Genomic DNA, 15,379 nt, shown 5'->3' with positions numbered 1-15,379 from the left:
ACTTTAATACTTATTATTTAAGACTGTCTTAAAAACTAGAGACGAAATTCCATTGTAGTATAAGAATTGTAGAGATATATGAGCAAAGCATGTGCCCTACTCAGAAAATTTTATGTTGAATCAACTGTTGTGATTATCTTCATGCACAGCTAACTGTCCTATGGTTCATATTGACATTTAGTGTGAATAATGAGCTGCTCTGCTTGCACTTCTTATAAAAATTTCATGTCAGAATATACAAGATCAAAATTCTGTATTTTTGTCTCAAACACTTCAATACGTTTCAGGGCCTGCTTTTTCTTGATCTTACACAAAATTAGATGTCTTCCCACGTAATTGAACGGAAGTGCTACAGATTTCTTGATCTGCTTACCAATAGCTATAGAGTAGGAAAAATACTGGTTTTTTTCCACATCTGAGCAGTAACTGTAGTAATTAGATGTTTAGATGAAGATTACAAATTTAAGAAAGAAGGTAATTAAAACTGAGTGTCTTACAGGTATACTAACTGTATATACTGTATATCAGTAGTCCATCATAGATAAGGGAACAATGCAGCCTATATAGTATTGCAGTGATTTGCCACTACAGAATCATTATATTTTCAGTTTCATCAGTAAATTAATGTTTCCTGTTAAAATGACCATCTGATATAGTAACTGAAAATTAAATCCAATCTGTATTGTAAATAACATTCTTTCTCTATTTCTAATTTTTCCCTTTTATATCTGGATGCCATTGTACCTACAGGCAGGGATTTTTGTCTTCTATGTAATTGTCTTCATAACTGGTGGGAGTTAGACATACTTGAATAATCTGTAATATTTTGTATGATAACCAGCCCCGTAAAGAGAACTGAAATTGTGAGACTGTAAGCCAAATTTTTATTGTTGGAACAATAAAATGAAAATAATCCACTGTTAAAATGTGTACTAATAGCAAGGAATCATAAGGAATATTTCAGAAAACTGGCACTTTCTTAGCATCTGTCTTGTTAGGGGCTGCATCCCAGAAGAGGCATGTTAGAGATGCTGTACTGAGTGAAAAAAGCAGCATATGCTACAGCTTTGGATACAGTGGAGATAGGAATCAGGCAACTGAAAGAACTTACCTTGTAGCTAAGATAACTCAGCAATAGTGTTTCAAAGAGACTTATTAAAGCCACTGAAACCTTAAGTGAAGAGAAAAAAAAAAACAATTTACATTAATACCATTTTCTAAAGAATATGATATAAGAGATCATATTGAAAAGGAAATGGTATGATTTTCCCTGCATCTTCTGAATTCATCTCAGCTAACAGCATTTAGCATGAAACTTAAATAGTATTGTTTTTCTGACTAAAGTGTAGCCTGTGACTTGAGTCCCGTAGGTCTTTTCCAGACACAATGTTCCAGAGAGCCTGCAGTGTGGCCTTTCCATGGCTTTTAGGTATTCCAGCAGTCAGCCAGACTGTTGCTCAAGTTTCAGTTGTCTGTTCATAAAAACTATCAAGATCCTTTCAAAAGACAGAGATAGGAAGCAGCAGAAACAAATAACAGAAGCTAGACAATTCTTTACTTCTCTGTAAAGATGTAAAAAATGTGTAGAAAAACATTTTTCTAACTGTGCATAATCAAGAAATTTTAAAACATATTAATCATTATTATTTTAATTTTTGAATTCAACTGATTTTACCGTGTCAAACTTCACTTCAATCATATATAGTATATTATATAATATAAAATATTTAAATAGTCAAATATCAGAATTGTAAAAATTTTACTTAAAACTATTACATGTATTAAATAACCACAAAAATTACTTTAATACTTTGCACAACAAATATTTGGATTTTAATGGATATTACAGGAATAGTCTATCAAGAATATGTACAATAGCAACTGGATCTGAAATAAAATAAGTCGCTGGAATTTTAATTTTGAATTAATGCTCACTACTAAGAATCTAATGCTTACTAATTCAGAAGAGTGCACCATTTGCAAATATAATATCATTACCTAAAATTAAAACTAATGATACAAAGCAGAAAATTGTTTAAGTATGCCACCAAAATATAATGCCAGTTTTCCAAATAAGTAGCAAAGCTTTATATAAAATTACATTGTACCTCAAATAAAAAAAAATATCTTTTTTCAAGTATCGTATATATCCTACTGTGAATGCATTTATATATATGTATATGTATACAAAGCCACATGTATAAATTCCTATGTTTATTAAATCCAAATATTAGAATAAGTTTCTAATCATAACTTAATATGGATAAAGATGTGGAGCAACGCTGAAATCATTCTTCCCCTTCCTCAGTTACCAACACAGTAATCCTATGAGTACTTTGCATTCCTTACAAAGAAAGGCCAATTGCACCTGACTTTCTGCATTAGGTTTTAATATCACTTGACTGTAGTGCTGTCCATGAGAAAAATGCCCACACTAAGGTGAGCATTTCTAAGGGCTAATGGGATGTGTTTTATAATATACACTTCTAAACATCCGGCCTTCTATATCATGAAGTAATCTTAGTTTTTTAATGGATTTGACATGAAAGTAAAGGAAGTACATGATAAAAAATATACTAGTCATAAGAAATCATGAAATTTAAACTCTTCTCTGTAGAAAATATTTATTAGACTACTCAACAGAGCTTGATAATTCTACAAGAAAAAACTGTTCAAATTCCACAATATTTTGCTACAAACTTTCATACTTTATAAATATATGATAAAGGCATACAATTTAAACTAGGTAGCTGAGATCAGCTTATCTTTCCTTTATGGTTTTGTTGTGTTTGTTAATCAAGTAGATTTCTTTAATTTTTCCATATATCATTTAACATCACCAAAATGCAGTAAATCAATATTGCAGGTAGTAAAATTGGCCATTTACTTATTACCTGTAATCCCCATAAAGGCAAACTTCGATTCACCCAAATAATAGGAGACCTGTTCATTGCAACACAAGAACAAACATGGAATTTAAATAAAGCAAAAGAAAAAAAAAAAAGAAAGAAAAAAAAATTGTACATATCAATGGAAATTACAGCAGTCTTATATTTAAAAAAAAAATAAGTAGTAAAGATTTAAAATCAGTAGATATCTACTGAGTATTAGCAATTTTTCTTTCTATTATAGAGTCAATCACTAAATTCACATGGGAGTAATCCAGTACCTCGTGACACCAAAATGTTTTATTGCCTTCAGTGGCTGCTAGATCATCCCCCATGATTCTAGGAAGACTAAAGCAGTTTGAGATTTTGATTCTAGAGATGCAGACGAGCCATTATTTGTAGCAGGAAAGAGAAACTTGACCGTTCTTTTGTTTGATTATTTTTTTTTTTTCTGTGTAATGATATAAATGGCATCTGTATAATAAGAACAACATATCTTGGAAAAATACCATGTTGTTTTAATATTTACTAAACCCAATGATACTTGGTAGAGTGCTGCTAGAATCTGCTCCCCTCAGTGGCACAGTAAATTACTGTTATTTACTGCTAGTCATAATTTTTTTCTAAATAATAAGGGTGTCTATTTTTTTTATTTCAGCAAGATATATAGACATTATGGGAATTCAGAGCTTACAACAGCATGCAATCTAGCAAGTCTGTTACATAATCAAGAGGAATAATTAGAATTTTAAAGGCGGTTTTGAATATTAATGAAGTTGAAAGTAACTGATGGGTTTTATAGAAATGTCACCATGATATATTAAAATATCACCATTCAGACAAAGTTGATTTGTCTTCCTGTCCCAGCCTACCTCACACAATTATGTGGATTTTTTGTTTGCTTTTTTAAATGAGGAACTCACCAATCAATTGTTCCGGGTGTGTAATTTTGATTGTAACAATCCCGGTTTAATTCCTTGCTGATAGTTGTCATCACATCAGTGCAAAGTCCATTTTCATTAGCAAATGCACATGGGAACACAATCATAAAAACATACAGGGGAAAGGCATATTAGTTACACTATTAACTGTAAAATTTTATAAAATTCATGCAATAGTTTGAAACACTAGATGATGAATATAAACATTTTTAAAAGTAAAATAGTTTTTTGAATGTAGTTCTGGATGTGTTCTGTATCCATAGAAAAATACTGTAAAGCACTTCAGGTTATATTTTTTAAGATTTATTTTCAAACATGGTCTGATTTGAAAAAAAAAATAACTCAAAGTATACTTTCAAAAGCTGAACCAATAACAGTATATATTGAAGATCTAGAAGCCATATCACAAAGCTAAGTTGGGCTTAGCTTTGATACTTGGGCCATATCACAAAACTAAGTAGAAAGACCAAATATACTTGTCATACTCTCAACAGACTGCATCACGCTACACTTTGTCTTCTCTTGTGAGGATGTAAGCTGGGTTGCAAAACTAATTAGTGTAAGAAACTGGTGACCTTGATATAAAAAAAAAAATAGAGCTGTTCTGTGCATGTGATGTTATTTTACCTTGAATTGCTGGTACAAATCCTCCTTTCAAATAGTCATGCAAAGATGTGGAAATTTTTGGTGTAAATTTCCTTGTTTGTCACTGGCACCTTTTCTATGAGTGAAGTGGGACTTCCTACACAATTTTGTGCCCACAGTTCTTCCCAGAAATGATTTTGGTCCTCTGTTAATTAACTTGGACTTCAAAGAATGCTTGCTTCTGATATTGAGATCCAGGAGATTCATGTAAGGACATCTGTACAGCACAGCAGTAGGTAAACTGGCAGGTCAGCCAAAAAAGAAAGGGAATCTAATAGCTGCATTCTTACAGGCTATGAATAAGACAAATGCTAAATGGTATGCATTAATAAGGACATTTTATATCTTAAGCTTTGCTGGGTACATCTGGTTTGCCTGAAGGAATAAATGAAAAATACTGACTTGTGCTAAAAGTGAGGAAATAATTCTGTAGTGGGAGTCTATGGTGAAAAGCATTCCTCTCCAAACTGTAATTTTAAGATCAACCACATGATAGTGCTTTATACAATCACTATGATAGTGCATGGAGTAGTTTCACTCATTCGGCTGTGGCATTTTTTTCACAACATTATTTTTTTCACAACGCAGCACTTGTAAGGTTGCTTTATGGCAGTGGTTTGGTATAAAGCCCTTGGGATGTGTATGTGCAAAACTACTGACAAAATGAGGTACTATTTGGGTACAGGGCTTGTTTTCCTGGGAAGACAAACAGACTTTAAAGTCTGGTTCTTCATGACCACACAGAAAACAATTACATGAAACTTCTCAGCCAGACAAACTTTATACAGTAACAGAACTGTCTAGTCTATTAACATCCCATAGCTCAATACAATGGAGTGCTGTACAGAAAAAACAAACTCTTATCCAGTGAATTATTAAATGTTTAGAAGGAACAAGGAACAAACATATCAGGAAAGGACTGCAGAATTAAGCAGTCTGCAAAATACAAAAAGATCTCTGCATATGAATACAAAACTATTGAAATACTCTTGCCAGTAGCAGAAGTGCTGCTGTTCTAATCAATTCCACATACTCAGTTATACCATTTCTGTCAAATATACTCACTGGAGCTCCCTACAGTTCTTAGAAGCTCTTAGAAGATGATATAAACAGTTTCTTCATGTCTGAAGCTCATTAGCCACAAAAAACATCTGAACTATGAGTTTCTTCTCCACAAGAAAATTGCATTACATTAAATTGGATTCATGAAGTCCAATTATACTTTGTTATGCAATCCTGCTTCAAACTTCAATACCAAGTGCATTATTTATTCAAAACCAGAAAGAATATCATTGTTTCAATTTTTGCAATATGCTTGGATTTGAGATTTATTTTTTTAAGTTGTATTTATGGAAAACTGTATGCAAATTAATACAGCTGCTCTGTACTGTTACAGGGCATATTATAAGGGTATGCAGGGTATATAAAGTATTATTCCCTTCTCAGTGCCTTAATGTTGAAACATCTCCCTTATTTCATATTACATGTCTTTTCAAATCCTGAAATGTTACTGCTACTCACTGTGGAGTGGCAAATAACATCAGCTTTAGAATCCTGTATAGTGATTTTATAAAAATTCTATTTTTTTTCCTAGTCAAACTATTAAAAGCAGCAACTTGAATAATACTGTGAGATTTCTCTCTAAAGATCAGATCAATTTTTATCAGTTACTACATCTTACAATATCACATTGATAACACATTCTGAAATAACATACTGGGAGAGGACAATTGACTACATTGTTCAATTAGACACAAAAAAATCAGCAGGACCTTATCCAGATCACATATTGGCTGTTGAGACTTAGTGCCACAGGAAGCCACTGCAATCTTAACAATTTTTCAGTGGCAAGGACCCATATTGCTGTGATCTATTGAAAACATTAAAACACAGTTTTGGCAAACTCATTTTCAGTGAAACAGTTTAGGGGGTGTACATATACGCATACATGTGAGACAGGCAACTGTGCCCACCAGCTACAGACAAGCAGGAGTTTTTCTCATTGAACTACTCAAATGTACTGTACTTCTCTTTTTCATATAAAGACAGCATTCTTCATGTAAAATTCATACTCTTTACACAGTAGGGTCCAGTCACACTATCAGTAAGTCATTTAAGGGCACTTTACTCTTAATGATAGGAAGATGCTGTTCACCTCAGCAGCTTAACATTTGTTTTGTGATTGAAAAGATGGCCAGAACTGAATTAAGATATATTTCAGGCTATACAGAATATAACTATTATTAGGAAGCATTAGTGTTTTCTGCTTTTCAGATTCACAGAGGAAACAATAATTAGTTTTAAATACTTCTTTATTTATCCTAACTCACTATAAAATGCTTGGGAAAAGTTGATGCAAAAGTACTGATATTTTTTGAATGGAACATTGAGTTTCAGCAGAATTAACATTTATCTTCTTAATATGATAAGAGAAGTAAAAGGATGCATATTTTAAGGGCTTTAGCTTTGTGATATGAAGGCTAATTTGAGAAGAAACTAACCTCAAGGAGGAGAAAAGAACAGGGTTGTCTGGAAAGCTGAAGAAGGCTGTGTGTTAAGAAAATTTCAAGTTCCTGACTTGCTGTGGTGCTGTGTCTAAATTTCAGAGATATTTTTTTCTTTATCAGTGCTCTGGTTTTGAAGACTGCTACTTGTTTCCACTCTACACACTCCCTCTCCTTGAAGAGACATTTAGAGATACACGCGGAGTCAAAAAATAACGTTTTTTGCAGTTCTTGCGTTTCAAGGGAATTTTTTTTCTGTTCTTTTTTCAGATGTTCTGATTTCTTACAAAAAGTTTTGACAAAAGATTCTCAAATGAATTTTCTGTACTTCCTATTCACACATCCCACTCTCGTGTACTGTTGAGGAAAGTCTATTTTCTTTAACTCACTTTTCTTTGGAGTTGATTCTTGAAATCCTATGCATTAGCTTTTCTAGAGCATTATCCTATATAGTTTTAATGAATTTCAATCAATCTTCAAATGTGCAAATTAGAATTCATACTTAGTCCTTTGCCTAACATTGTGTGAAGAGTGCTAGTTCTGACACCTTGAGCTTTTGAGTATTTGTAGCCATGCTTTGTTTCATTCAGTATTTAAGGCTGACAGAAGCAAATCAAGGGAATGCAAGTAAGTTAATTGAAAATGGTGTTCATTATCACTTAGGATTGATAATATTCAGTATTTCCATGATATATATGCAATTGGAGCAAAAGATTGCATAAATTATAAACAACACATCAGAAAAAAGCTGAGTATCCAGTGGCCTATTTGGAATCTACTGCCAGCTGTAGGTATTCAAAAAATTGTGCATTGAAATGATGGAACATCATGAGTACATAATGTACTTTTATGAGTACATAATGTACTTTTGGTCTCCCCCTTCTCTTAAGTGTTTAGAGAAATAAGAGGGCTAGAAAGTTATCATCAGCATCATCTGTGTGAAAGCTCAGTTTCACGTATTTGTCTAATTGTGTCCAGGATCTAGAATCTTAAGTAAAACAGCTAATATTGCAATATTTGTGCCATAGTTAAGTCAGAACTATATACAATACTCTTCTTATTTCCAAATTATATTGAAAGGACTTTGCATTTAGGTGTCTGAGAACTACTGCATAGCAACATAAATTTTCTCTGGCAGGAGAGTTAAACTTCTAACAAATTAATACTGATTAGTAGCTGTTCTGCCAGCTGAGGCATCAGAAAAGAAAGAAAAAAGAAAAAAAATAAAGCTGCTACCTAGAGCTATTTCATTTACAAGAGTACAAGAAGAAGAACAGTGATCCCTAACAGCTCTGAACCATCCCAGCTGATGTGGAAGCTAATTCTGCATAGCTCCTATCCTACGTTTTATAACCACAAAATATAGAATCCTTGTTTGGTAGATTTATTCTCTGGGAAGACATTCATAGTTCCCACCAAAATATTGTTCCTTATTCATTTCTTCATAAAATTAATTTATTTTATATATGTTTAACAATGCTTTGAGAGAACAAGTAACAAAACAAATATTACCATCCATGTCCTTGTGTAGGGTCATCCAGAAGCACACGAATTATGTATAAGAAACAGCTTAATAGCTTAAGTGAAAAATTGAATAACCGTATTCTCAGACCTATTTTGAAAGGAACAGAAAGAAATTTAGACTGTTTACAGTTTCATTCACTTTTAAGGTAAAACTAAAAGGAACTAAAATAGCCATGATAGAACAGAGCGAAGGTCTATCCAGCCTGTACCTGACATTGCCCTTTGACAGAAAAATATATGAATATGCCTGTCAGATGCACATAAAATACACTTTTCCAACTTCCAGAAATCTCTGGATTGAGATTTGATCCCTTTTAAAGTGGAAATCTAGACAGTTGTTTTGCTTGAAAGCTATTCTATACCATCTCTTGTTCCTTGGATCTTTTGTAGTTTTACAAATTTCTTCTCAAAAGGGGAATCAGAATGACATATAGTATTTGAGATGCAAGATACAGTAGCATGAGGAAGACACACTTTCAACCACAGGCAGAAGATATCCAATGGCAATTATTTAAATATTAATATCTGACAGTCTTTATGTAGTAGTTTCTCATACAGAATACATTAATACTGTCCTAACATAAAATATTAAACTGTAGATATTTAATGTTGAAGTTGCATAATTAGGAATCCAGAAATCAGGATATCTGAAAGTCATGCTGAATGCACAACTTTAACTGATTCAACAGCTTCTTCTATGGACCATATGAATACCGAAATGTTCTGTATAATAGATCTCAAATACTAAATACTATCACAGAATATTACAGTATGTCTTGCAAACCATAGGTTTACTGCATAGAGACAGGATTCCTCCAAAGGAACCCAGGTGGACAGTTGGTTCTGTCACACAGGCATTTTGGTGCTAATAGGAGACATTAAGTACTACAACAAAACCTAATTATATTTTGATGAAGCTTTGGAGTCATTGGAGGATTAGCCTTTCAATCCTCAGTCTTGTTATTAGTCTTAAAATTAATGAGGGAAGGCAATCTTAAGCACTATTTTTTTTTCAGTCATGTGAACCAGGAGTCCAATTCTGTAGAGCTGAGAGGCCTTCTTCCAAAGCAGAACATTAATGACTAGGTCTCACATGGATCTTATTTCCTTTGCACCTAGTATATTTTATTTTTGAATTGCAAGTACGGTATCAAACCTGCTGAACTCAATATAACTGTTTCTATGATTTGGGAATGACAATCTCATCAAGCATACTCAAACTTATGTCCAAACATGTCCTGTGAAGCTGCAGTTATTACACAAGATCTGGGTGAACTTCTACACCATTTCATCATCTGTAAGCTAAGGGTTAAAATCCTGTGCTTAGGTCTTGGCCAGGAGAAGTCCCACAGCTGTTACAGTGTGTTGCTATCCTATTATTTGACCAAAAAGTATTTTTTTTTTCAACTATGCTATAATCTTGTACATTTTTGAACTGTTGGTGAAGAAGACACAAATTCTTTTTCTATGCTAATGATTTTATGGAAGACTTCTGAAAGGTTACTGTAACAGTCAATTAAAAAAAGAGCAGATAACCGGAAAACAAAAGAAGACAACAAAAAAGCACACGTAATTCTTTTCCCTATCCATTTTGTGTTATCAAAAGTTCATCACTTGTTTCTTCTGTTCCTTAATTCTGTAAATGTTTATCTTGATGTTAAATGCCTCTTTTTTGTTCTGATAATGGGCCAACTTCTCATAATTGTTTGAATTTATTGTTGTCCTAAATTCCAAAAGAAAACAGTGCTTTTATGATTTCAAAAACAAATCAGTACATAGCACTCATGCTCCTGGCTGCTGCCTTAAATCTTAACTCTCAAATCTTGGTCTTGAAAGATTGAAAACTGCTTACATATTCAATATTAAAATTCTCCATACTATAAAATTATCTTCCATACTATAATTGAAAGTGCTTCAGGTTCTGAATATCTCAACTGGGCTGTTTCCCATAAAATGAGGTATGGTTTTCACTCCTTATAGGCATTTGTGGAAGGCCTCTGGGCATGACAAAGAGCATATATAGTAGTCTGGGTTACATGGACAGGGCAGACAATAGGATCTGTCTATGATAGGAGTGTGGTTCGGGCATTACAGAAGTAATGTAGAACAGACTTCAGGTGTATCTTCTGCTTCAGCTTCTGGATATACCCTGACAGAGGGAGTGCATTTGGTCACTCCTGCTAGAGCTGTAATAATTCATGTAAGTAAATATTTGCAGGTCAAAACATTCTGTAGCCTCATAGTTAGGGATGTCATCTATGAGCTGGAAGAAACACATTTGTTCCACTGTTATGGAGATCTAAGATTTCACACCAGAGGAGGAGGAGGCAGTCACCAGAAGGCTGGAATTTAAAATAGTTTTTCATTTATTACTTTCTTACAAAGAAAGTATTTCATACTTCTGGTTTGCTCGTTGACTATTTTGGTCCTGTACTTTACATAAACTGCTTGGTTTAATTTCTTTTTCCTTTTTTCCATTCACAGATTGTTCAAATAGCAGAGTCATTTACACAAAATATCTCAGCTTTGATATTGGTGCCTGAAACTTGTATTCAGCTATATCAATCATATGCTGTTATGAATAGTTTAATGAGATTATAATTCTACCTTGTCCCTGTAAGCGTGATGTTACATGTGTTGTCTTCTTCAAAAGAAGAAATTGGCAAGAACAGTTCCAAATCTGTTTGTTTTCCGAAGTGAATGTAACTATATAAAACTGAGAAGGAAACATTAACATTTGAACAGGTATCTTCTATCTTTTTGCCAGCAGTTTTAAGTATGAAGTAATAGAATACCTGATCAGGTATAATGCAATTTTTTTTTATTATTACTTTTTCTTATAACTTCTTGGTACTACCACTACAAGCATTTTCAGAGATAATTCTCCAGTCTGAAAATCTGATCTACCTCAAAGCAGGGCTGATAGGGACAACAGCTGAAGATTTTACTATCGCTTTCCATTTTTATTTCCTAATAAATCTCCAACGCTGCTGGCTTTTAGCAAAGTCATCTCAGTAGCAATTGGCTTTAGGAGTTAAATCAAAATATGCTGTTAATAATTCATATCCTGATGACAGTTATCTGTTTTATACTGTCTCCAGTGAATTGAAAATTCACTTATTTTTTCCTTTGAGAGTTATTATAAGCTGTGTGTGATCTTGGCAAGTACAAGCAAGTCACAAAAATGTATTTTACTTATTTATTTGTAGCTGGCTGACACCTTTTTAAAATGTCTTTTGTGTACTGTTTTAATTTTATTATAAACTTGTTTACAGAAGGTTGAGTGGTAGCTAAGCTGAAATCAGATGTGGATGGCCTTATTTTACTAGTTCATAAAAATGTGTTCGGAACTGGAATAATGAATGAGGCAGTTGATATTTCATGCCTGTTTCTGGTCTAATTAGATTGATATTCTATCAAAAAAAAAGAAATCATATAAATTCTGGACTAATAGCACTGGAGCATGGGATATTACTTCTCACTCTCTGATCTTCTTAACCTACTTGTGAAGTCTTGGACTCATGAAAACTTTGCAGAACATTTGTAATTTGATATAATACTGTCTGAAAATTTGAGAAAGTAATTCAGTAGAATCAGTAATGACAAGAAATTGATACACAATATGTGAAGGAGGGTTTTCAGTGTTCTCGTTGAAACCTAAGATCTAAAGGGCCAAATCTTTTTTCATCAGTTCCCTGATACCTAACATAATCCCCAGGAGCATCAAACAACAGTTGCTTCTCACTCCTTATTTCAAATAAAATTCTATAAAATTCCTTTTCCTTAGCCTCATTTTCCTAATGGAGCAGAGATGTCCTAGAATAGTAACTTAGGACAATTCTCTTAATATAGGTAGCCAGAAGTTAAGTGTTTGGCAAAGTAATGGCCATGAATTCATAGCAGCTAACTATCTTCAGGTTTTATTTTTGTGCTGCTTATGATAAATACGTCTGTTTTTAAATGTATGCTCTTCAGTTCTTCCATCAAAATATGTATTTGTAAAAAGGGTTTTGTTTTCATTTTTTATTAAGAACTATGTAGGGGAAAAAAATTCCTACCTTTATCTCAAGCAAGTATGTATCCATAACATTCCTATAATATCTGTGAGAAGAGTTTTATAATGAGTTTGGTCTCATAAAAATCTGTTTTATGGACTAGTTCACGGAACTAAAAAAACCTATTTACTGCTTACAGCTTCCCAGATTGTTTTCTTAGCCAGGAGTAATACTCTCTTCTAGTTCAGTATGCTTTTCTGTCTTAACTCTTACTCCATTATACACTATATGAACCCTCTTGGATCAGCTTCCTGGATGTATGTAAACATACATGTCTTAGTTTCTCCACATAATTGTCTTCTGTGATTAATTTAAATGTGAACATCAATGAAAATACACTGCTAAATTGGAATATAAAGTTACTATATATTCATGAAGACTGAGAATTTGTTATAAATTCTCTACCAGTTTCCGTACCAAATCACTCTTTTTTAGTTTTTGTACAAAGTTTGATGCTTAGTTAGGAGTGTTCAATAAAATTAAACAGTACTGCTAAAGCACCTAGTTTTTTGTTCTTATACTCAAACATCTTTGAGGTGTTTTGCTTTCTGAGAAGTAAGGCCAAGCAACAATCATTGATAAAGCTGACATTACCATGATGATCATGCTCATTACCATAAAACAAGAAAATCTTTTTAAATTTTAAATACTTTCTCAGTGTTATAGAAATAATATAAAACTGACTCCTGGCAAAAAAAAAAAAAAAAAAAAAAAAAAAAAAAAAAAAAAAAACTGCTGAGAAGAAAGTTAATAACTTTGCTGTTGCCATCAATGGAATTAGATTCTAACCGAATTATTACTATATTGCTTAATAGAAATTAATCCAACTGCTTACTTGATCTTTGGTTTTTGATGAAGAAGAGTTTTAGTCTCTCTTTAAATGTGTTTTCATTCATATAGAATTCAACTTGCACCCTGAAATACAAAAAGAAGGATTAGAATTGAATAAGGAAGACAATAAATTATCATTTTTTTCAAAATAACTTTCCCTAATCTGTTCTTTCTGTATGACCAGTGGAACATTTACTATTCAGCCAAAGGCTCACTCAGATTTCAGTGACTTAACATTAAAAAAACTGGAGATAGATACATACATAATTTATCTCCTTTACATCCAGATCATTTTCATAATACCAGAACACTCTGCACTGGAAAAGTTGGAAGCCTCTATGTTTTTAAATTTTCAATGCAAGATTACTTTCATATCTGCATGCTTGTAAGGAAGATTTTACTGATGTTCAGGTTAAATCTTCCATCTCCATTTAACTATTTCTGTAAAGTTGGCATTGTAATGATATTTTTTCTATCTTATTGGTGTATTTGTTAAACACTCATGTCTGAGAGTTCACCTTTAATCAAGTACTCCCACCCAAAACAAACCATTCTCTGAACTCCATTTTTTGTCACAGTAAAATACTGAGACCTGAGAGCAAAATTATATTGCCATCATCCAACGTTGTACAGAAAACAGTTCCCCTTCCTATTTATGCTACTAAAACAACAGTGACTTCTCTCTTCCTCACAATTTGCCCAGACCTCTTTCATGTCTCTGTCTCTCAATTCATTCTGAGCACAACTCTTGCAACATTGGTCAAACTACAAGGGAAAAGAACAGCATTGTGGAGTACACTAATCATACAGAAAAAATTTAAGCAATTCCAGAGCTGCGCTGCCTACCCTAACATAAATGCAGCATTAGCTTCACTTTCACAGAAGTCCTTCCTAGTTCAACTAATTGAACTTCTCTCACCAATTTCACTTATCCAGTAACTAATCCTCATTCACTTTACCCCAGCACAATTTCTGTTCCTTTTTGAGAAGACAGTACTTGGTTTGGGAACCACCATACTACTTCTAAAGGGACAGCATGAAAGTGAATAGGGAATTAAACTGCTACCTGTTCAAAGAGTGGTAGAAGATCTTTAAAATTCTGTGCAATGAAATGTTTGATGAAGTTAAGAGTAAATCCTATCATATACTAGCTTTCCTGCCCTACCTGGCTCTACTTCTTTTGAGATAAGATCTTTAAACATTTTGTAATAAAGGGAAGGAATGCATCTGTGTTTCTCTTTTCAAATTAAGAGTAGCCACAAGTGCATATTTAGTAGAGTTTGAGCTCATAGGGATGCCCTAGAAATTCCCACCAACCTAGAAGAAAAGCCCATCAATTAACAGCCTAATTTTAAGCTTTGATTGGGGTTAAACAGAGTAAGAGTTATGATATTCAAGACAGCGGGAGTTATTGGCATTAGCAGAAGTACAGCTTAAATTATTGGTAACGTTAAGGAAAGTTATGGAAACATGTCCAGTGGTTAATTACAAGGTGAGAAGATTTGTGAAGGCCTGAATTTTGCTTCAGTTCTTTTCACAGAATCACAGAACTGTAGGCATTGAAAGGGACCGATTAGGGCTATACAGTCCTACCCCTTGATAAAGCAGGTTCCCTATAGTAGGTTGCCCTAGGAAGGCATCCAGATGGATCTTAAATATCTCTGGAGAAGGAGGCTCCACAGCCTCTCTGTGCAGCCAATTCCAGTGCTTTGTCACTCAAACAGTAAAGAAGGTGTTCCTTGTGTTTGTATGGAACATTTCCCAAGGTATTTACTGTCACTGCGTTAGTGACAGTTTTAGAGAGAAACAGTTCTTGCATTTTGGCAGGTGCAACACGATAAATATATATACGTAATTTTCAAGGATATCTTTCAGTAGGTAAACAAAGTGGCATAAGCATCTGAAGTGAGGGATCTTATTTAAAAGGAGTGAGTACAGTATTGGTGATCTTTTTTTACATGATTTAAACTAATCCTAGATTTTAGGTAAGA

General features: G+C 33.4%; 1 protein-coding gene across 4 annotated transcripts in view; it reads right to left on the bottom strand.

The window, feature by feature from the left end:
- The window catches only part of KCNT2 (potassium sodium-activated channel subfamily T member 2), a 118,970-nt gene that overhangs the window by 81,268 nt on the left and 22,323 nt on the right, over positions 1-15,379 (bottom strand). For all 4 annotated transcript variants that reach the window (XM_048945755.1, XM_048945756.1, XM_048945758.1 and 1 more), the window contains exons 2-6: positions 13,393-13,472; positions 8,491-8,590; positions 3,812-3,868; positions 2,895-2,943; positions 1,112-1,171 (exon numbers count right to left, since the gene is read on the bottom strand). In XM_048945755.1, the coding sequence (XP_048801712.1) occupies positions 1,112-1,171; positions 2,895-2,943; positions 3,812-3,868; positions 8,491-8,590; positions 13,393-13,472 (346 nt within the window). The remainder of the gene's footprint in view (positions 1-1,111; positions 1,172-2,894; positions 2,944-3,811; positions 3,869-8,490; positions 8,591-13,392; positions 13,473-15,379) is intronic.

This window comes from Lagopus muta, chromosome 5, assembly GCF_023343835.1.
Source record: "Lagopus muta isolate bLagMut1 chromosome 5, bLagMut1 primary, whole genome shotgun sequence".
Classification (NCBI taxonomy): Eukaryota; Metazoa; Chordata; class Aves; order Galliformes; family Phasianidae; genus Lagopus; species Lagopus muta.
Note: the sequence above shows the minus strand (reverse complement) of the source record. Positions and strands in the feature narration are given on the sequence as shown.